The sequence below is a fragment of the Triturus cristatus genome, chromosome 1_2, assembly GCF_964204655.1.
Source record: "Triturus cristatus chromosome 1_2, aTriCri1.1, whole genome shotgun sequence".
NCBI classification, from domain to species: domain Eukaryota; kingdom Metazoa; phylum Chordata; class Amphibia; order Caudata; family Salamandridae; genus Triturus; species Triturus cristatus.
In genome coordinates this window covers 41,731,490-41,755,631 of record NC_140580.1, presented here as the reverse complement: position 1 = coordinate 41,755,631, position 24,142 = coordinate 41,731,490, and the positions used below count along the sequence as shown (strand labels likewise).

General features: G+C 45.5%; 1 protein-coding gene across 1 annotated transcript in view; it reads left to right on the top strand.

The window, feature by feature from the left end:
• Window positions 1–21,241, top strand: part of LOC146866711 (fish-egg lectin-like) — a 68,385-nt gene extending 47,144 nt beyond the window's left edge. The window contains exons 3-4 of the mRNA XM_085600635.1: window positions 2,835–3,174; window positions 19,925–21,241. Coding sequence (XP_085456761.1) covers window positions 2,835–3,174; window positions 19,925–20,069 — 485 coding nt within the window. The 3' untranslated portion in view covers window positions 20,070–21,241. The remainder of the gene's footprint in view (window positions 1–2,834; window positions 3,175–19,924) is intronic.
• Window positions 21,242–24,142: the final 2,901 nt, after the last annotated feature.

Sequence of the window (24,142 nt, the reverse complement as noted above, 5' to 3'; positions counted from 1 at the left end):
AATTTTTAAAACTATCATCAGTCAAATTTTCTGAGGATCCAGATCTGAGGAGAGACCTCAAGTTAATGAGCCAGATATAGCTCTGAGCTCCCATCACCCTTTTATAACAGAAATACCCGAAAAAACTAGTAAACAGATTTAACCCGTAACAAAAAACTGCTGTCAATCAGTTTTCGAATTTATCATTTTTAAACTTGTATTTATGGTTATCTTGCGGTGGTTTTTGAAAAGGTTATTTTTGTTTTGGAAATATTCCTCACACTAACTGATAAGTCTGCATGAAATTTGTCAGAAAATTAGGACATTGCCCTAAGTTTTGTTTTCACGTTTCGTGCAAATCTGCAAGAGTGAGTCAAAATTAGCAAGAATTCAGAAAGTTTTGGTTAGTAACTTTGTCTGTTTGACAAATCCGCATGAAATTGTAGAAAATAAGTTCTTTCAGCTTAGAAGTATGCCAAGTATTGTGCAGATCTATCAGGGCCTAAAATTAAAGGGATCATGGGTCAGAAAAATAATGGTTTCCAATTTAGGTCCGACAAGACTTTGCTACAGACACAACTACTAAATAGAATTACACCAAATTTGACATAAAGATTGAAAGTTACATGGCATAGACCCTTTCTGTGGTTTCGTGTAAATCAGTTGCGGAGTTTTAGAAATATTTGCTGTACAGAACGTTGCTGGGTTAATTTTATGTATATCTTGATAGCTAAGTTCCACATTATTTACAGACCCTGAAAATCTAAAAAAGCAAATCTTATTGGACAAGGGAACTTTTCTTTTTCAGCAACTGCACATATGCTATAAAAAGATCTGTGGACAATCATGGATCTTGTGTCAAAGTAACAAAATTCGCATAGAAAATAAGGGTTCATGGAGAGCATTATTTGACTCCAGAAATTAGGTGGGGATGCCACAGAGTAAGATGCTGTCTTTAATTCTTTTATCCTAGTATCAACGGACTAGATCAAAGCAGTAGAAAAAATTCTGAAAGGAAAAGATAGGAGACAAGGGGAACAATCCACAACAATCCACAACTCCAGAAAGGACGCATGAAGGCAAAGGGAAGTCAAGAAAATGAAGAGCCTACATCTAAAAAATAAAATAAAATTACGGTGGGTGCCCTAGGTCTATATATGTGGCACCGTGGAATCCAAACAGCCTTGAGACGCTGACTCTCTGGACCATGCCATATTTGCAGATCCAATATCAGAGCCAATAATTAAAACATTTAAGTTCACAGTGAAACTCCACACTGTCGAAGGACCACTCAGCGCATCCAGTGAACAAATCTTGCAGCCAAATGATCAAATATATTTTTAGGAATCCCCAAAATTTCACTGAAAAAACTTTGCTAAGTAACGTGTATGGTAAGGTAATTAGAAGACAAATAGCATTGGTTAAAAAAAGTCGGAATTACTCTAAAAATATCTTCAGTTTAAGGGACAGTAAATCAAAGCTTAAAAAACACTGAAATGCACCAGTAAGGGAACTATGACGCATCCTCTCCCCTCACCCAATTCGCTGCTCAGGGTCTGACATATGACAGATAATGCTGGCCACGGCTGAACGCCGTGCCAACTGATTCCAGGAGGGTAGAGTACAGGGCCTGGCCAAAGAGCATGCCTTTCATGCAAAAGTGGCTGGGACACTCTTGATGAAATTGCTGGGTGAGGGGGGTGGGTTGATCCCTTTTTATTAACTGTCCAAGCCACTGGGTGCCCATACACCAAAGTTGACGTGAACGGAGGGGATATGGCTGGCCTTTAGGTCCCTCATATGAGGGGCCCAGGAAATGGGCTAGTTTTTCTCTTACCTCCGAAATTAACATTAACGGCATTAAGTGGCCATTTGTAGTGAAGGCATGTGGGGGTTGCTGTAACTCTTTCAGAATCTTTGGAAATATGCAGTCTCGGCCAGCATTAATCGTGGGTGGGGGTATTGCGGGGTGAGGGTAGATTTAATAATTAATAAAAAAAAAAGTACCTGTCCGCTGGCTGGGTCCTGCATGGCAGCCTGCATGGAGAAAGGGCAGAGTGCGCATGACTGGTTTGGGCGGCCCCAGAAGGCCAACCAAACCAGTCATGCTCACTCAGGAGTAGGCACACCACATCTCCTCTGTCCAGCTTACACGCCTGCCCTTAACTAAACCCTTGAGCTTTCTCGCAGTGCGAGAGGTAGATACATAAAATGCTAGTTAATATTATTTTATATTTCTGCTTCTCGCACTGCGAGAAAGCAGTGGGGCCATGCTCCTCTACCCTAGTGGAGGAGCCGCCCCTGTGTGATGGAAAACATCTGCACTGCAAATTCTAATAACAGACTCTGATCTTTGTATATTTGTGCATTTATAACTTTTGTTTCTGAGGAAATGTCAGTAAATATACGATTTTCTAAAATAATATAAGAATCTGAATGGTTTGAGATATGTTATTTGCAGATTCCCACCAGAAATCTGAGGCCCTACATGATAGCGATTTTTATGCCATTTGGTCTTGATGGACACGAAGTTTCATAACATAACCCACATTGCACAAACTGTTTACAGGGCAGTGTGTAGCAAATCTACACACATACCGGCCAATGGGGAAAAAAGCACACTTTGGAGGGGAGGAAAATGTCCTCAAAGGTTGGAGGGGAAGGGAAGTCAGCCAGTCCATTCTTTCTCTGGCGGAGAGGTGGGTATGCCATTGCACTAGCTCCATAGTCTAATATTGTCGCCCACCTCAAATGCATTCCAATTGATGCAGTCAATATTTAGTTGGGGGGGGGGGGAGTCCGTCCACCTAAGCTTCAGTTGTCCTCACATATTTTGTTCTTCATTTTACTTCCAGGGCTTCTAAAGCAGATTGATGCAGGTGGAGCCCAGTTTATCTCTGGTGCTAACATGAATGATGACATTTTTTGCCTTCACAACCAAGCAACAGTGTCAACCAATGATAGGTCGACTCTTCCCTGGTCCCATATTGGAGGGAAGCTGAAGTACTACAGCTGTGGCCCTCTTGGATGCTGGGGAGTCAACTCTGTTGATGACATCTATTACCGATCTTCCGTAACACCAAGTTCCTGCAGTGGTTCCAGTTGGCAGCAAGTGAAAGGCAAGCTCTCCATGATTGAAGTGGGCAGCGACGGCTCTGTGTACGGTGTGAACAGCGTGGGGGATGCATATCGCAGGTATGACAAGAAACATCTTAAAAGATCTGTTATTGTGATAGTTTGTCTTCCCAAAAAGCTCTAACTTCAAGTGTTTACTCTTGAGTTTGTGCCTTTAAAAGCTGTAAGTGCAGTGCAGTGCTTTAGGGCTCACTGCATAAGTACTCGGGCCTCACTTCTGTATGTACTCTGCAGTGCAAACCCATGCTCGGTCCCAGTGCAGACACTGCAAGAAAGGTGGCACGTGCTGGTCATTATAGCATTAATTGGCAGTGCTGATTTTAGTACAAACCGCTCTTGAATCTTTTCCAGTAAATGCCCAATATAGTAGTTTAGCAGCACATAAACGTCATGGAAACCTCAGATCTCCTGAGACTTTCATGGCTACCACACTCTTCCCTGAGACTTCCCAGGGTCCTTGTGGGTGCTCTGCAGGGAATAAGCATCCTGTTCCTGTGGCGCACACCTTTCTACACATTTTCAAATTCTCATAAATGATTGTAACAAGAGAAGTGTAGTCAATAAATACATTAAGTTGGAGGCTCAGATGTAATGAGAGATATTCTTTGGCCTTTCCTGTTCCTTGCTATCAAAACGCGCCTCTCAAAGTAAAAACTTCTTGCTAAGAAACAGTACCTATTTTTCCGCTCTTTCTCTGCTAAAACGTTGCTCTCAGACTTACATATTTAGTAACAGTTTGTAAAATAAATTTCTGTGAGCAGACCGGACAGACCGGGACATGGTCTACATATTACAGTTTCCAAGTCTCACAATACTGATTCCGTCTCTCTAGTCAACACTGTAGATTTAGAGGTGATTATTTGATTACATGTATGGCTCTCCTTGTGAAACATTGTATGAAAATTAATTATTTACTAGCCTAGCCCTGGAAAGAGTGCCTCTCCTTTCATTGTAGATGACACTGAAAGCTTCAAAATGTTTTTTACTTCTTCCACCTGTTGTCAGACATAGGGGGATATTCTCAAGAACGTGCTTAACGCAACTTTTCACATCGCAGTCTATCGCCGGAAAATAACACTGTGTTTACATTGTATTCTCAACATGGTGGCACCATGCAATAGTCCCAAGATAACGCGCCCAAATGACCGCGTTAAAATTAACGCAATGCTGCAAAAATGCAAAGACCCAACGCGAAAAAGTGTCAATCTCCCAAATCGCGATAGAAAAATCAGTAATAACCAGTGACAGGCCTGCAATTCCCATGCATCATGTGGGAAAATGCACCATAAAAGCTGGAAAAAAAAATGCGTAGTTCCATGGATGTACCGAGTGCAGAGGACAACGTAAACCCCACAAGACCCACAGACGACCAGCAAGGAACATCGGGGTCGGTTAAGGCCAAGAGGATGAGAAAGACACGGTTCAGTCCGCAGGAAAACAGGATCACCGTTACAGAGGTGACAGAACACTACCAGCAACTGTCCGTCACCTCCAACGTGTCATTGGCAACAAAGACGCAAATATGGCAGACTATGTGAATGCAGTTGCAGCACTGAGGAAGACAATGGATGAGGTCAAGAGGCACGGGAAGGATGTGAAGTCCAAAACCAAGAAGAAATTTGATGCCAACATGAAAGCACCAATGCAGATTGGGGTTGGAGGTCCAGCGGCACACCAGGAGCTGGATGACATGGAGAAAATGGTGGCCACAGTCAGCAGTAGGGATACGGTGCCAGGAGTTGTGGCACCGGACATTGCTCAACATGACCTGACACAACATCAACAGGGTGAGTACCGACCAGGGACTGGGGGGATGGGGGTAAATAGGCTCAATGGCACACATGCACAATTAAGCAGAGCACACTGCACACCCACAGTGACTCTGGATCATGTCCCTGATACCCGTGGCACACTGCAGCACACATACAAACACCAAGTAGGCACCCGTCCACAACGTGTCCAAAGAGGTCCCACCCCACACATCACCAATATCACAACCAACACATGCACACGTGCAAAACCCAGCAAAGAATCGTATTTGTGAGCCACACCGACAATGCAAGTGACACTAAACGACGATTAGCACGGCTGCAATCCAATCATCATGACATTGTGCACGCCATGACACTGAGGTGGCTGAGTGTGGACCACATCCAGAAAGGAGCAGGCCACACTCCGACACATCCACGTGCACAAACCACCCCTGACGCAGCAAAACCTCTGCGGACAAACCATGCAGAAGAGTCACAACTCGACCAAGAGCCCAATATACCCAAGTCTGAAACATCCCAGCACTGTCGAAGCCTAGAAGTCAAAGGCACACTGCCTGAAAGGGATAAGGGGCAGCCAAATCTGAGCAGCAGGGGCGACTCACCCACAATGCAGCACACACACATAGCAATAACAGCACATCAACATTGACGACAATGTGGTACAAAGTGCAACACTCCCACGACAGAAGAGAGTACACAACTGGTTCCGCCTGTGCGTGGAAACGGGACAATCACATCTGGCATAGCAGGAAACTGTGAGATTAAAATGTACGTGTACAACCTCACATCCGTGATGTAGTTCAAATGCCCACTGATCCACATCAAATACTCAGCTCCTCCCAAACAGTCACAATGTACATTGTCATGCAGTCCCGAGGTAAACATGAACAATGCGTCAACAAACATGTCAACACTATGTTAAAATGTATGTCACCTTCACATAGAAGAGGGACAATCAACACCTCCTGCAGAGCAGACCAGACATCTCATCAGTGATGATGAAGAGGACCTCCACACCTTCGACTCCAACGCCCTACAACAGCTCATGGACAGCTTAGGCAACCCACCTTCAGGAGAAGGGCAGCCCAGCTGCATCCAGGAGACCCCACCCCCTACAGAGACCACACAGCAGGAAGCACACACCACCACGGATGGCTCCCAGCACCTCACAGAAGCACGCATCACATTCCACGGCCAGGTGTCAGACTGCCAGAAGGAGGTGGCGAAACAGGTGCGGGTAGGGTTTGAACTCTTGGCAGCCAAACTCAATTACATACGTGGGTGTCTAATTCCCATCAGGGACCACTTACACTCACCAACGGACACACACACTGCGACATAGCCACACGCATTTGCACATTTCCAGTACTAAACCACGCCCAGAGCCACGGGAAAATCATTAACACCCCTACGCTGGACTTGCGTACGCCGGCCCAGTCCACTTCTCTTATGTATGAGGGGGGATGACAGAGCTACATGGACAAGGTCTTACCCACTACCTGGGGTGACATGGTTGCGTCCGCTGTACAACGCACAATGTAATGTGGTAGGGCCTGGGCCATCATAATGAGCACACGGACACTCTTTGATAGTCAGATGAACTGGCTACGGGCACATGCGCCCGGCCGCTCTTTATTACCAGGGTCACCTGACCAGTGACGCCTTTGCTGGATGGGTGTGGGATGAGTGTGAGCCAGCCCTCAGGGAGTGGTTGGGACTGGCAACAACTTGAACAGTGTTCACCACTAAAGCGGAAACAGAAAACACCAACATAACACAAACAACTGCAAAGCATCATGTTGTTAGCCAGAGCAAGTACAGAGGCTACCCAATATTCCATTTGAAGGGTCGGCGAGTCACAGTGCACTGAGGTAGGGGCACTAGAGCTGATTGTGCTCAAGTGAAGAAATTGTCCAAGATTGTGTCCTTTCGGGATATTTCTGCTGCAGCTGCAGTAGGGTCTGTTACACCTGCCACATCTTCCCCATCATCGTCCCAGGTCTTCCCCACTGCCTGAGGTGATATTGTTGCGTGAGCTATCCACATAAAAAAAGATCTATTGGAAAGGGTCCATGAGTTGTGGTGCACTGAGTTGGTGGCACCTGAAGAGCTGAGCAGGGTACCAAGCTGATGATGGCAAACAAGACATGTGTGAGCAACTTGAATAGTCTGGCTGTAAGACTCTTTCGAATCTGGCAGTTGTTGGTTGGAGGTGGTCCTGGAGGCGGTGGCATGTGCATCCTGCTGTGATGCGTCGTCCGGGCAGGTCAGGACTCGATTTGATGTGTGAGCCCTGGTGGACCGCAGTTGAGGCCAGAGGCAGCTTACAGCACAGGGCCACAGAAACATGGCGTTGAGGAGCCGCAGGCCATCCACACAGAGGCCATCCAATAGTCAGTCAGACAGGGTCCATGACTTGAGCTGCACAGAGTTAGTGGCCAGGGATGCACTGCAGCCGGCACAGGCACACCACCACGAGACGATGACTTGCGGTGCACTGAGGAAGGGCCACTCGAGCTGAACGGGTCCTCGTTGATGTCAGAGGTGAATGTCGCGGAGTGTTTCGGGGGACAGTGGAAGGTGTCCTTCCAGGACATGATGCAGAGGGCAGAAGCAAGCCAAAACAGGCAAATGGAGGAGGAGAATGCTACAGACTCCTTTTTACCACCACGTCAGTATCAGCTACATGATGATGAAGACAACCCCCAGGCCATAGACTCAGATGCCACCAAAGTTCAACCAGAGGGTGTCCATGATTTTCGGGGCACAAAGTCAGTGGCATTAGAGCTGAAAGGGGGTGCAGTATGTGATGAGACTTGTGCAATGATATATACTCTGCCATGAATAAATCAAGGCTCAGATCCAAATGTTTGACTTAATTGACCACAGTGTAGGCCAGAGGTAGCAGTACGAATGGGCCCACAGCCATGTGTCGTTGGCTTGCGATGCACGTAGTTAGTGGCACCAGAGCAGTTGTTGGTAGTGTTCGATCACCTCTGTAACGAGGATCCTTTTTTCCTCCCGACTGAACCACGTATTCCTCTTACTCCTCTCCTTGCCTACAATGATATGAACTCTGCCATACAGAAATCAAGACTCAGTTCCAAATGTGTGACCTACTCGACTGTAGAGGGCAGTAGTCAGCAAGGGACCACAGACAGGTGTTGTTTGGATGCTATGCACAGAGTTGGTGGCACCACATCAAAGGGAGTACAGTGATATAAACTCAGCCATAAAGTGTTTACATAATCAAGACTCAGTTCCAAATGTGTGACCTACTTGACTGCTGTGTAGGCTGGAGGCAGCGATCATCGCGGGCCAACCGCTGTTCAGCAAGCTCCTCCTGGAACTTTAACACATGACGTTGGAATGGCATGTGGAGATGACTTGTGGTTGACGGAGGTAGAAGCACCAGAGCTGAACGGCTGTGCAGCCTGCGATGATGCCGTGTCCTGCCTGGTACGGACTGGATTGGTGTGAGGCCTGCGGGACCGCAGTGTAGGCAGCACACAGGTGACCACGTGGTGCTGGACCGCAATGTAGGCCGAAGGCGTAGTCAGCAAGGGCCCACAGACACGTGTGGTTGGAATGCTAAGCACAGAGTTGGTGGCACCACATCGAGGGGAGTATAGTGATTTAAGCTCTGCATTAATATGTGTACTCAGCCATTGTATAATCAAGACTCAGTTCCAAATGCTTGACCTACTTGACCGCTGTGTAGGCCGGTGGAGTACGTCAACGAGAAAGGAGTGCTACGGGCCTGTCTTGGGGAGGACAACAATGGTCTGAGGAGGCTGCTAAGGTCACGGGCCTCGGGCTTGGAGCATGCACAGGAACGTGGTGGGCCTTCTTTGACACACGCCGGTGTCGGAAGGTGAGTGGTGTGGCCTGGTTGCGCAGGGGCGGCCAAGACGGGTCTGGGGACCTGCGGCCTGGGGTGCAGCAGGCGCACAGGGTCACAGGCACCGCCGCTCATGGCGCCGGCCTTGTGGCGGGCTGGAATGAGCCGCCCTGGCAGACACGTTGGCCATTCCGGAAGAGAACATTGCCCAGCGCTACGGGCTTGATATTCACACCCCTACGCTGGCCTGGCATACGCCGGGCCAGCCCACTCTGCTCACGCTTACAGAGGGGGACGTAATGAGCTACTTTCCATGCTCTTCCCCACTGCCTGGGGTAACATGGTTGCGTCCACTGTTCACTACACTCCAAACACCAGCAGTATTTGTCGACATGAGGATGTCTGTGGTTTGCATACTGCAGCCTGGCCAGCACATCCACGCCACACTTTGCATTGTGTACATTCTCATTCATGGGTCACTAGCCTACATGCATGGTTCCTACCGCTCCCCGCGTTCTGCTATTGTGTGGCTGAGGTGCCATGCCGTTGATGGCTCGTGTACATGGCTTTTCCAGGTCACCACAGTAAGTTGTGCTGTTGTGTCTGGTAGGTGGGCATGTTGTTTGGCTATTTGTGTGTGAGTTTGTAACATGTGCATTCCCTGAGTTGTGAGTTGCATGATTGTGGAGTTGAGGTGTGTGGTGTGTTCATTTGGTACTTACCAACGAGCAATGCATTCCCGTAGGTGCCAGCCTCAAAGCGCTGGTTGAAGATGGACTGTCGGAAGATGAAGGAATCATTCTCACTGCCTGGGTAGTTGGCGACGACATTGGTGAAGGGTCCACGGTGGTCCACTATTGCCTGCACATTGATGGTATGCGTGTGCTTCCTGTTGCGGTGATTGTGTGCAGTGGCGGCAGGAGGCACGAGGAGTACATGTGTGCAGTTGATTGCCCCCAACACGTGCGGGAAGGCAGCTATGGCGTAGAAGCCTTGCTTGGTTTCCAGCTGTTCCTGCGCAGTGTGTGGGAAGTGAAGGTACTGGGGTACCAAGCTGATGATGGCATCAAAGACAGGTGTGTGGAACTTGGATAGGGCTGGCTGTGAGACTCCTCCGACTCTGGCAGTTGTTGGTTGGAAGGTCCCAGAGGCCAACATGTGTAGCAGAGCCAGCAGCTTTGTCTGCGGAGGGATGTTGGTTGTCCGATGTGTTGGAACCATCATCCTGTGGGCAATGATGGTCAGGATGCGTAGGATGGTTGTCCTTTTGTGCCTGTAGTGGGCAATGACATCCTCTGGTGTTAAGTCTGTGAGGCTGGTGCGTTTTCTGAAGGTCCGCTGTCTTTGTCTGTGCTGCCTCTGTGGTAGTCTGGAGGAGGAGGGCGGGGGGATCCGTGAGGGGGTGGTGAGCCTGGGGGTGGTGGCGGCGGGTGTTGTGGCCCTCTCAAGGCTCCGAGCTGCATGATGAGTAGCTCCATGGCATCTGTTGTTCTTCAGGTGTGGCTGTGGGCTGGGCTCCCTTTATGGTCCAGGGTGTCGTCCGACTTAACACCAGGTCGGAGCAGGTGTTAAATCCCTGCTGCTAACGCGCCTTATCGCATGTTTTGTGTTCTTATCGCCGATTTGGCTGCTCGTTGAGAATGTTGCAAAGTGGAGTTTTAGAGTCTTTTTGCATGGGAACGCCTACTCTGCATATCATTAGCGTTAGTTGCCGGTATCATCTGTGGCGATAATTTTTGCGGCGGCTATTGCAGGGAAACTGGTGTTATCGGCTGTTAGCACCAGCTTGTGAATGGTTCGATAATTTTATCACCACTTTGGCTGTGATAAAGTGCCACTAACTTGGCGATAAGTCCTTGAGAATATCCCCCTCAGTGTTTTACATAGGTGTTGTCAGTCACACTCAGGAGTGTTGGCTACTAGGTTTGCCCCAATGTGTGGATGACAATTGTTGCATAGCAGAAGAATGGGTTCCACTTTGAAATAAAAGCCAACTACGTCAGACAAATAGGCTGCATGCAGCTTAATCATTATGCATTTTCCCTGCTCACTTTGGGATACTAGGTTAGCTTTAATACAGAATCTTATATTATTAAGTTGTATTAAGTAACATTATTTATTGTTTGATTAATACAAATCATTACAAAAGTGATCTCATGTGTAGAACCCAGTTCATTAATCATATGGAATTAAAATATGTCAGTTAACTAGAGCCATTAGAATTTCCCTAACAGTTACTCACTATGCAACTAAACAAAAAATGCTTTATTACTTACATACCATACTGGGACATTAATACCACATATGCACACCTTTATCACAGCGGTAGACCCTTGACCACAATAAGCATACCATGTGGTTATTGGATTGAACCAAAAGACAGTTTAACTAAACTGTACTCAGTATGTACTATTGTGCGAATGAGCTGTAAAGTGTCTCAGTGTCTACACATAATTATTAAGCCTGCGCTTAGAATGAGTAAATGACTGCCCATAGGACCATAGTATGTATTATTACTTTGCAAAAAAAATCTTAAAACATTTTTACTACACTCCGTGTCAATTTATATAGATTTTAAATCAGAATTCAGCATGGTACCAGCTAGAAGGATAAACTTAGTAGATTGGCCAGTCAAACAAATTGACAGAGAGTTATGGCTTGACGACATGTTCTCACTCCATGTTCTATGAATAATGGTTTCAGCAAAGTTTGCCGTACATGGAGTAATCTTGCCGTACATGGAGTAATCGAGGGCAGGCACACACTGTATGCAGTAAAGATGCTTTAGAGAAACTGCAAAGTCTGCAACTGTTTGCTGACCATTGTTGTGTCCATTAGAGAAACTGCAAAGTCTGCAACTGTTTGCTGACCATTGTTGTGTCCATTAGAGAAACTGCAAAGTCTGCAACTGTTTGCTGACCATTGCTGTATCCATTTAGGGGTGCCGTCCTTTGTTGGATATCAGCCACATCTTAACTTAAGAAATAAGTCCCTTTTATACGGTTGCAGATGAGCCCGTAGATAGGGTTGGAGCTCAAGTTTCTCAAATGTATTAATAATGTTCCAGGCATGCTTTTTTGCTGCTAAGGCCTCTTTCTACTGCATAAAAGATAATACATTTGTTGATGTGTGTTAGGCGATGCCTAATTAGGGCTTTACTTACATCCAGTTATTCAAAAGGCTGAAGATTAAAAGTATGTAAGCTCTCTGTCAAATAAATTCTCCAAACATTTGTAAAATCATATTTTGTAAGTTCTTGCCAACACAGATTGCAAGGGTGCCATGATTGGATAAAAACAAAGAATATAAACTTTTTTTAAATGCAGATTGTCTTGCCACATTTTGGCTGGTCCGGCCAAATTTCGTTCAGGTTTCTGCATGACCGATGTTTCTCGGAACCTTAAAAGTAGATTTAAAAGCTTTCATTTGTAATTCATCCAAGAGTTTGAAGTCCTTGCCTCGAAAGCTTACTGATCCATAGGCCAAAGAAGGAATTAACTTTGCCTTCATAATCTTTACTAAGTGTTCATAGCTGGGGAATAGAAGCTTATCACCCAGAGTTCTAAAAGCGAATGTAAGTGAACTTGTTTTGCCTTTATATTATTAAAATGATGTTTAAAAGACACTCTATCATCAAATGTAATTCCTAGATACTTATAAGACTTCACCGACTCAATAACTGTTCCACTAACTTTCCACTCTCGTGTTCGTGATTTAGATCTATCTATTGACACGATTTTTGGTTTTCTTTATATTCATTTGTAATTGGTTTAAAATGATAAACAATAAAAGATGTTATAAGCCATTGTTAAACTATTGGCGTATGGCTTAGTATTATTGTTAGCATATTGTAAGTATTTTATGTTACAGCCTGAAAGATTAGGGGAATGAGCATTAATATTTTGCAGCTGGAGAGGTAGATCAGCTTAAATAGATAAAAAAAAGACATGGTGCTAGTACGCAGCCTTGATTTAAACTGATTGATGTTTCAAAACGTCGTGTCAAATGACTGCCGTCCCACAATTTTACCTGGACCCAAATGTTTGTATATAGGAGCATTATCATATCTAGTCATTTCTGCGGTACTCCCCATGCTGCCAACTTTCACCATATCAAGTTACGAGGGACAGAATCAAAAGCAGCTTTCAGATCGACAAAGGAAATGTATAACTTCTGCATTTTATATATTGTCCTCTCCGCCATCAGTGTGAGGAATAGTAGATTTGTAATTGTTAACTGTCCACTCCAGAATCCTGATTGATGTACTGGTATAATTATAATATTTGATGATGTTCCCCATTCTTTGAGGTCTTAAGCAGACAATATGCAAAGGCCTTCGTCTCTACATCTGCTATAAACCTATAGTTAGCTGGATTATCTGGAGTGCCATTCTTATATATAGGATGTAAAATACTCCCTTGCCATGATTCTAGAACCCCTTTTGTTGCTACTACTTCTCCGAATAACAGAGTCAGTACTGTTGCCCACACTTCAGGGGTTGCTTTAAAAACTGCACTGGGGATACCGTTATGGCTGGGTGCTCCATATGATCTAATTCCTTCTCTAATTGTTATAATTTCCTCATTTATTGTGCCTATTAGTTAATAGCCTTTCTTTATAAGAACTTTCACTCCCCATATGGTGATAGTTTATGTCGCATGAGGTGGTTATTACATTCTACGGGAAAGATTTTTCTGTGCGTTTTTCAGTGCAGGCCCCATTCAAACCAGAGATTAAAATGCCCCAGCTTGATTCTAAAATATTTGCACAATTTGCCCTCCTGCAACTGTTCTCCAAATCGTTAATTGTTCTCCAAAAGGCTTGAATAATGTTTGTTTTTCAAGCATAATGTAGTCTTGACCATATTTCCTAACGGTAAGCCCTTTTGGCCGTCCAGTTCTCCTGTTTGTATGTTTTCCTCAAAATTTCAAAGAATGCTTTCTGTCAGGACTGGAGATTGGATGTGTTTGCTTATATACTGCCCTTACTACTTTGTTGCGAACCTTCTTTTGTAAATAGAGTTCTGCGAGTACCACCTGCTATAGGTGGATTTAATGGGGATTCCCCTAGGTGAGGCTGTTGCTGGGAATTTTTGTTAAGGATGAACATAAATAAGACCAAGTATCTGCCATTGATTTTCCATTTTGAAATTCATAATGGGCCTAGTCTATTTGATTCTCCACAAATTTCAGAATTAATTGTTTTGATTCTAATTAATTAACACTAATAAAACTTACTTCAATACATTCTTCAAGAGAATGCGGTCTGTTACATTACTGCTGAAGATACCACACACCTCCCTTTCCGCAACCATGAAATGAACAATACAACTAATAATGAATAACATGGTAAAAATCACAACCACACAGATTTAAACATTAAAACCCATACTAGGTTAAAAAATGTACAATTATCACTTATAATGACAAAATCTTTATATTTCTCACGTCTTCTCAAATCCGTAGTGTCTTCTATGCTTGTCATTTCATTGAGGAACTGTCTCAAGAAAACCTCTTGATCACCACCTTTGTGTTTTACCACTCTGTTGAGATTCTAAATGTGGGAATCTTCCATCTGAGCAGCCTTCCTAAAGATCTTTACTATCCTCATAGGTTTGCGGAACTTAGAAGACCTACTAGAGCTTTGACTCTCACTAAATGTCCCACATCTGCATTTGATTTTCCAACAGCTTTCTTATGATCCACATATTCATTACTCACTTTCAACTTTTCCACTACTCCCACTCTTCACTCCCATTTTCCACATTCTTACTAATATTAGTTGATGCAGAACAAAGCATGGAGTTAGTGTTCCTCGATCCATGGTACTATGAGTTGTGACCTTCAATCCATTTCATACCTTCCACTTTCCAACTTTTCCCACTATACTAAATGGTTTGTTTAAATGTTTTGTTCAGCCTCTTCAGCCTGCCTTAGACTTCTGGATGGCATTAAGAGCATGCCTAGTTTCAATCTCGTTGGCATCATACAAAAGTTCCCCAACACTCCACATTTTGCATTCTTCCAGAGAATGTGGAATGTTAATACTCTGAAGATACTAAATCCTGCTGTAGATGTTCTTATATGGCTAGGCAGTGATATTTGTTGCCATGCATTTAAAGACTGGGTCAGGGTTTCACATGCAGCCAACAAGTCCCAAGCCTAGTCGCTGAAGATGTTGCCTTACCCTAAAGCAGGGTGTTAGATATGTCAGCCTTAGGGTGGTCTTCCCTCTAACATTTTGCCTATTCCCCTCCTATTTTTTTCCTGAATCTGTTTTTGTGGCCCTAGGACTCTGTGCACGTTACCACTGCTAACCAGTTCTAAAGTGCTCTTCCCTAAAACATGATAAAATTGGCTTACACCTATTGGCAATTTAGTCCCTAGTAAAGTGATATACCATATACCGAGGGCTGGTAAAGTAAATGCTACTAGTGGGCCTGTAGCACTCATTGTGCCACCTACTTAAGTAGCCTCTTAAAACATGTCTCAGGCCTGCCATTGCAGCACATGTGCAGTTTTTAACTTCTAATTCGACTTGGCAAAAGTAACCCATTGCCAAGCCTAAGCCTCCCTTTTTATTATATTTAAGTCACCCCTAAGTGAGCTCTAGAGAGCCACAAGACCCGGGTGAATTGTAATTAAAAAGCTGGACATGTACTTTTACGGTTCACATGTCCTTGTAGAAGAAAACTCCCAAATTCATTTTTCACTACTTTGAGGCCTACCTCTCCCATAGGATAATGTTGGGTTATCTTATCACACTTAAAAAGTGATAACTTTTATTTGGGAGCAGGTAGAAATGTCACGTGTTGTATCTAGAAAGTTGTTATTTAAAATCATGTTAATGGTAAAGTCAGATTTTAAGTCACAATTCTGAAAATGCCATTTTTAGGAAGTTGGCATTCTCTTGTCCTACCTTCGGTGTGGTTGGCCCTTGTGTATTCCTTCCAAACAGTAATGCTATAGAAGGACGGGGTGTTGGCAGAATAGGCCACCGAATGCAGGATGGGGGGCTGAGCTGTGCACAGCCCTACTTGCACTTTAAAGACACTGTCTCAGCTCACACACAAATAATTTCACATTAGCCTACTGTTACTGCAGACACACTGGGACTAGGTCTGGGAGGCAGAAAATTCCAGACACTTGAGTAGGGGGAAAACTCCAGATGTTTCTTCCACTTCAAAGCTACCAATAAATATAAAAATAGGACCCTCAGACCCACTCTTCACTTCACTTCTGGACCTGCGGAAGGACCCTCAGAGGACTGTCCTGCTGCCTGTGGCCTGCTGTGTACTTCAGAGGGCTACCCTGCTGCACCATGAGGGCTGCCCTGCCACCTGAAGCCTGCTCTGTGTGCTTAGAGGATGGCTTGAGATGTGCTTTCCTGCTGGAACCCAAGACTTACATAGTGACTCCAAGGTCTAGTTGGCTGGCCTCCTCATCAAAGCCTCAGGGACAGAAAAGGCTCCAAAGATCTTAAGCTCACACCTGGACAAGGCCTAAGTGAGTCATGTCACTCCAAGTGGTGCTCCCTCCAGTCCTGGACCCTTGGAAGTGGTGCTAAAGGTGCCCAGATAGCCCACATCCGAAACCTATGAGTTTCTGCCAAAACATACACTGACAACTGAGAGAAGAAAAAGACTACTCGCTCGCAGATCCGCCCAAGGTGCATTTCTGGTTGGCCTGAATTAGCTCCTGCTACATTCTTCTCCTCAGCAGAAAATCCTGTTCAGCGCTTCTCACAAAATAGGTATCCAGCCACGTAGAGCGCTTGCAGCTTCAATCCGCTGGAGATTTTCCACTTCTATAAAAGTGGCTAAGTCCAAACGTAAAAATCTTCACTGTAACTTCATCCAGCAGCTTCCCAACAATGGTGCCCCCTTCTCAGACAGCCCCTGATGCCTTGTCCCGCTGAACTTTCCCTTCTCAGACATTTTTCTTGAAAGTCCTAACGTAAGAAGAGACAGAACCCAGAGCCCAGTCCATGTCGTGTAGCCGAACAGCTCACCATTAGGGTCGACCATAAATTTTAACTTTGCCCTGGTCTTGAGAGATTAGATGTCTGGGGTTCGCACTTTGATCTTTTAAGTGCTATTTTTCACTTTAAACTTTAAAAATCCATAACTCTGTTTCTACTGATTAGATTGTTTTAGTTTTGGTGTAAATAATTTATTAAAATTAACTCTATTCCTCTAAATTAGAGTGTGATTTTTCTTGAGTTGCGTTTACACTTTGTTACTCTTTAAGTGCTGCATAAATACTTTGACTCTAAGTTAAGCATGACTGCTTTTGTACCAAGCTACCAGAGGGTTAAGCACAGGTAAACCAAAAGACAGATGCAAATCCTATCTCCCGATCTCCCTCCTCAATATTGAGGTGAAAATACCTGCGAACATTCTTTCCACAAGACTATGCATTGTTATAACAACATTAGTCCACTGTGATCAATCAGGATTTGTGCCCGGCCAAGCGACTAGATGGAACATCCGTAGAACCCATAAATGGATGATGGCAGCCAGGGATCGAGACACACTTCCTATTCTTCTGTCCCTAGATGCAGAGAAAACGTTTGACGCTGTGCACTCACCCTTTCTAGAGGCTGCTTTGACCAAGTTTGGGCTGGGACCAAAGTTGAGGAAATGGGTGTATCTATTATATAACTCCCCCAGGGTGACTTCACAAGATTTTCCCATTGCACATGGGACAAGGCAGGGCTGCCCCCATCCCCGGTACTATTTGCACTGATAATGGAGATCCTGGCCTGCCGAATCAGACAATGCTCGGAGATACAGGGATTTAGGGGGAGCCCGGGTGATACCGTAGAAGAGAAAATCTCCCTCTACGTGGACGATGTTCTCTTATTCATAACACGTCCAGACACCACGATTTCCACCCTCTTCTAGACAATAGACACATATGAACAACACGCGGGATATAAGGTCAATTGGCACAAATCACAGATATATAGCCCACGCCCAATGACAGAATGGCCACCGCTTCCGAGAGATCTACAGGTAGCGACCACTGGGTTCACATATCTGGGCATATTTCTCACCACTGAGAGCAGCATATGTCGTCAATGTAATATTCAACGAAGATGCCCAGAGATGGAAGAACCTGCCGCTCATGATAATGGGCCGGGCGATGATGTTTAAAATGAAAACCCTACCACAATTCCTCTACACACTACAGAACGTCTGCCACCCGATTCCACGCACGATATTTCGAGAGATAGATGCTGAACTGCGCTTGTTTTTGTGGCTGGTGAAACACCCACAGATTGCACTACGAACACTGCAGCGCAAACAATACAATGGAGGACTGGCATTACCAGATGTGGAAGCCTACTATTGGGCTGAGCATCCCACTCCTATTAATGATTGAATAGATACAGCAGGCGATCACCCAACATGTAGGTTGGAACGAGGAACAATGACCCCACACACATTCCTCCACTATTTTTATGGAGGGAAGGGAGTCAGGGGGCTGCTCCCAGCCACACAAACCACTCTGAAGGCATGGGGGAGATCATCCAAAACAATGGGATGGGCTCACAAACGTACTAAGGCAACGCCACTATGGAAAGGAAACTGGCTAAAGGAGATGGGTAAAATAATGGGATTCAGGGAATGGGACAACATAGGGATCTCAACATTAGGGGATATTATAGGCCAAGATACCCTTAAAACCTTCCCCTCTCTATGCAACAAATTCACACTTCAAACACCCCAATTCCTCAACTATGCCCAATTAAGACATGCATGGCTAGTGGAGGGTATAAATGGGGCAAACCTACCGGAATGTTCACCACTAGAGGGAAGGCTACTACAAGAACAAGTCATACTTAAAGCAGTCTCAGTTGCATACAAAACCCTAAATAACAACATGCAGGACAATCTAGGCAAAATTAGGAACACATGGGAAGAGGATCTGGGGGACATGGCATATTTGGATTGGGAGACCCTTTGATGCACCCTAGGGAGGTGGCAATAAAGACACGACTACGCCTTATCTAATATAAAATTCTTCACAGAGCCTACTACGACCGGGTCAGACCAAACAGGATTGGGAGGGCTAACAACCTGAACTGCCTTAGATGTGGACAAGATCGGGGAAACTATTACCACACAATATGGGACTGCCCAGTCATACAGATCTACTGGTATGAGATCGTAGGAAAACTCAGAAAAGTAATACAGGCAACCATTACTATGGATCCGAAACTTATACTGTTAGGGATTCCTAGCGATGTGGACATTGACAGACTGAAGGTGATACTCAGCACATTAGGAATGGTGGTAGCGAAAAGAGATATAGCAAGGCATTTGGGTACCCGACCCACTGACAATACACGATTGGAAGGCAGGAATGGGCATATACATGGCTGCAGAAAGGGTCACATACAAGGGTAGAGGCTGCCCAAGAAGGTTCGACAGGATATAGGACAGCTGGGGGAAATAATATGGGCTCGACCTACTGGATAAAGACACACAGACAATATACACCTAGGGGGCAGGATAGATATAACCACACTATCGGCTCAGGGATGATGTGATACCCAAAACAATGATAAAATAATGAAAAAATAAAACCGTAGGTATGGGACATGGATGAGATAATACTGAGATACTGCAGATATGCTGTACAGAATATTAAGTTTGTATACACTCCAAGGACCATAGGGAGTTGGGGGTGGGGCGCCTATTACTATGTGCGACAACAGTTATGTTTTAGACTGGTTGTTTCTTTTATTCCTCCTATGGAATTGAACATCAATTAAAAAAGAAAAATTAAAAAGAATACTTTCTAAGTCTTCACAGAAATTAATTTGTGATTCAGGGATAGGACAACCCCTCAGTATTTTGGCTCACGTGGCAGTATGGAATGAATTGTAATGTGTGATAACCTGCACAACCAAGGATGCTTGTATCTGACAGCACCCACCTTCCACTGCATTTTAAGGGCACTGAAGTCCAAGTGCCTTAAGATATTTCAGCACTCACGGTGTACCATGAAAATGTTATTTAGTGTGTCAGTTCTCTTCACTGGACTAAAGCAGCAATTTTACTGATGGGTAACAACCCTCTACAAAAAGTAAAATAATAAAGATGCTATCTCGCAGCTTTCAATGTTTTTAAATCAGAATCTGTGTCAGCTGTAAATCCGCAATAAAATTCCTCTCAAATATTTTTTAGGAATGGGATAAGTGCAAGCAACCCGATTGGAACATGTTGGACCCAGCTTCAGTACAAAAGCCATAAGTTCCAACACCTGTCACAGGACATGGGCTTGTTGTGGGCACTCACCAAGGACCAGATGATCCTGAGATGCAAACTGTAAAGCAGAAGAGCGCTCACCAGCTCAACCGCGGCAGATCTGTTTCAGGCACAAAATGGATCACTGCCCTCTCCTGATCATCTCTTTAATTGAGCATCTTCTACTATTGTGTAGTCTCGCCCACTGTGTCACTGCTGTTCCTTAGCCTCTCCCTATTTCTTTGCCTCTGCACTATGAAAGACTGTTTTTCACATAGAAGCTCACTTTTTTCCTCTCTCCTTTTTACACCTATTTTTCTTTACCATAGTCTTTGATTTACCAAAACGCCAGGGGTGGAGAATGTGACATCACACACTATTTGACCACTATTAAAATCAAGAGTACCATTCTACCACAATTACTCCCACAATAACTTCCTGTTTATTGCTGAGAGACTAGTGGAAAGACATGCAAATGGTGAATACAGAAAGTAAATAGGGTTCATCTGAATCCCTTTTATCTTTCTTTCCTGTCACTGCCTTAATAATCAGTTCAGACTGCAGGTTTCAAAGGCAGTGTCAGGAGTACCAATACTGATCTCCTCAGGTCTGACAACCCTGCTTAATGTTTCACAGGTGGGAAAAATCCGCCACAAGAGGTGGCTCTGGCTCCACAAAGGTTTAAGTCAACTTAAATGGCTAATTTAGGACCTGTAGTCCACCACCAAGTCTGGTGTAGAAAGACTGCTAGGGGAAGTAAGCATGGTGTCCATCAGCCACTAGCACTCACCCAAGCATGTTAGGAAGACCAGACATGTGAGTAATGAACCCATGTTTTGAGGATCAATTTCAGGGCTAGCATTTGGTGGTGGAACTTCTGCAAGCAGCAACCATCATTGGTTAATTGTCACCTAGATGTTCTCTCCATTAAGTGGCTTCTCCCATGGCAAAAGCAGGCACTTTGGTGAAGAAATGTTTGTTGCCAAGTTGAAAAGCTCAAAATGTGGTAGATATACCTCTATTGCTTTGGCAGAGGAGAGAAAATCCAGTTGTAGCGGGCAAATTTAACAAAATAAAATTGATAAACTTTAAAGCAGTCCATCTTTCACTTTCACCCAGCTCACTTGCTATTCCCCTCTTAGTCAGTCTCTTCCGCTCTGGCAAAAGCTCTCCTTCTCTCTTTTCATTACACCCATAGACCTCTATGTTCAAAATGCGATGTAACTGAACAGTTTCATTAAATGTAGTCAATTAAAATCTTTATTTAATCATATGTGGAATGTTTTTGACCTTTTTTTTTAAAATACATTTTATTGAGTTTCCTCCAGGACTTAAAACATAGACAAAACATAGTTCTCATCCCAATCAGTATGCAATCTGCGGCCACACATCTGTCAACACTTTTCCCGTGTCTTTCCCACCCCTCTGCATTTGTTATATACATTCACTGTTGGCCGAAAAAGATTACATTTCCTTGTCCAAATTCCATGGTGAGTGCCGGCAGGGTTCATTCAGAATCCCTCTAAATCAGGCCCAGTCTATCCATATCCTCAAAAATGTGTGTGGGCAACCCTTTGCTGTATATATTGGGCACTCCATCCTCATGCAGTGACCCATACCCTTCCTCCAACCCTCCAGCGAGGATTGTGATTTACATTTCTAATTTTGAGAAATATCCCTGTTTGCAGCCACGAGAGCTACCATCTAGACCAGGGGTACTCATAGTACGGCCCGCGGGCCGCCAGCGGCCCGGCAAGCCTTTCTTGGCGGCCCGCGGACCTTTCAGACATCGTACCGGTGTTTTTTGTTTTTTTCAACAGTGTCAGCAAACACAGACTCTGCCCTGTGGGGGCCCGGGGATTCAAGCGATAGTCCGAGTGGAGCTGCTGGGGCGCTGAGGTGAAATACACCAACGCCTCGTTATCATGCAAATGGTCTCTTAAAGACCTGTGAAGTACTCGGGTGGGGCTGTGTGTGTGCCCTGGAAGGGAAGCTGCCTCAGCTGCCACACAAGCGGAGGGGAGGGGGGGGCAGGTGGGGGGGAGAGGTGACAAAGAATGACAAGAGAACAGCAGGGTGTGAGAGTCGGGTAAGGGGACAGAGGGTGACAGAGGGCAGTAGGGAGAGACAGAAACAGACAGAGACAGATAGAGATAGAGACTAACAGTGACAGGGACAGACAGAGACAGATAGGCAGAGACAGGGACAGACAGATAGAGGCAGAGACTGACAGAGAGGCAAAGAGACAGACGGAGAGGGAGACGGAGAGGGAGGGCGACAGAGAGAGAGGGAGATGGAGAGAGAGAGGGAGACGGGGAGAGAGAGGGAGACGGGGAGAGGGAGGGAGACGGGGAGAGGGAGGGAGACAGAGAGGGAGGGAGAGAGACAGAGAGGGAGAGAGACGGATAGAAGGAGAGAGGGAGGGAGACGGAGGAGGGAGGGAGATGGAGGAGGGAGGGAGATGGAGGAGGGAGGAAGACGGAGAGAGAGGGGGGGAGACGGAGGAGGGAGGGAGACGGAGGGAGAGGGAGGGAGACGGAGGAGGGAGGGAGACGGAGGACGGAGGGAGACGGAGGATGGAGGGAGACGGAGGACGGAGGGAGACGGAGTAGGGAGGGAGACAGAGGAGGGAGGGAGGGAGATAGAGAGAGGGAGAGAGAGAGATATGCGTATGCCGGGTCCGGTGGCTCAGTGGACGAAGGCGTCCGCTGCAGGGACCTATGTTCCACCTCATGGTCACAGTTTTATTTTTTGTTGCTCTAGCTCCGCCCCCTCCCCCAATGACCCTGCCCCCAAGGTGCGGCCCTCGGCCACAAACCACACTGTAAATTTGGCCCCCAAGAGAAAGTTTGTGAGTACTCCTGATCTAGACTCATTGTGTGTAAAATGGCCATCCTTGGGTCCTGCCGAATATGCCGTCAGCCCAAGACGTCACTTATTGTTGAAAGAACCCACTCCCAGGAGGGGGCCCAGACCCTACTACTCGACACGATAGGTAGCAGGACACCCCAGTCCTCTAAACAATGCAGGCAGCATGAAGAGGTCACAACCCCTCTCGCCATAACTGTATCTCATATAGCATGTGCAGTGAAGATAGTGCAACTGAATAAGTTGGAATTGTTCTGCCACCCCTAACTCTCTTCAGTCATGATCTGTTAGAGGCCCCAGGTCAGCCTCCCATGCATCCCATACCTAGGGGAAATAATTAGGTGTGTAAATCATCAGTGATCAAATAATTTGAAAGATGTTATGCTCTCAGAGATCATCCACCAGTATTTTAGCCTTCAGTTGATTGAAATCTAGCAGCCCGAAAAGTCCCCCACATAAGGCATCTGGGCATGAAGCTAATGGAGGTACATAAAAATGAACTATGGTAGAGGTCAAACGCCACCTGCAACATGGCAAAGGACTTCAAGGTCGCTCCCTGCCTGACAACCCCTAGCTTGGTTATCCCGATCATATTCCATTGTCGGTGTCCCTTGAGTTGAGTCACCTGGGGGAGTAGAGCTGTCATCCCCGAAAGTCTCTCCCACAAACCCAGCAACTTCATCGTATTATGCCAAGCCTTTATTACCACCTTCATGGCCAGGGGAAGAGTAAACATAGTCGCCCCCCCATGGAGGAGGTGTAATAATTGAACTCTCTGCATCGCCCCCCGATTTGGAGTGAAAGTAGGGTTGGTTATCCACCATTTGTTAAGAATCACTAGGTAGGCAACTTTGCAATAAGAACCTATATCGGCTGTTGCTATGCCCCGTTATAAGTGGATTTGCAGAATTTGTGTAAAGCAAATCTGCCTACTCCCTCCTGCCAAAGAAAGCCCCTCAGGGCTCTGATGATTTTAATGAAGAAACTCTTAGGGAGTATGTAAGGATAATTCTGAAGCTCCTAGTGCACTCTGAGTAGAGAGACCATCTTAAAAATCGCTGAGCTGCCCAGGAGAGAAAGGGGAAGCACCAGAACATACTGATCGCCAGCAGTCGAATTAGAGGATGGATATTGTGCTGCCATGCTCTTTGGGGTCTTGTGTGAAGTAAGGGCACGCAGGTAGTGAACCCCCTGCCAGCTGGGTGCTATGAGCTCACGTCATCTCTGAAGGTTGGTCACTGAGGAGCAACAAGGGGGACTTAGTCTCATTTAGATGCAGGATGGAAAAAC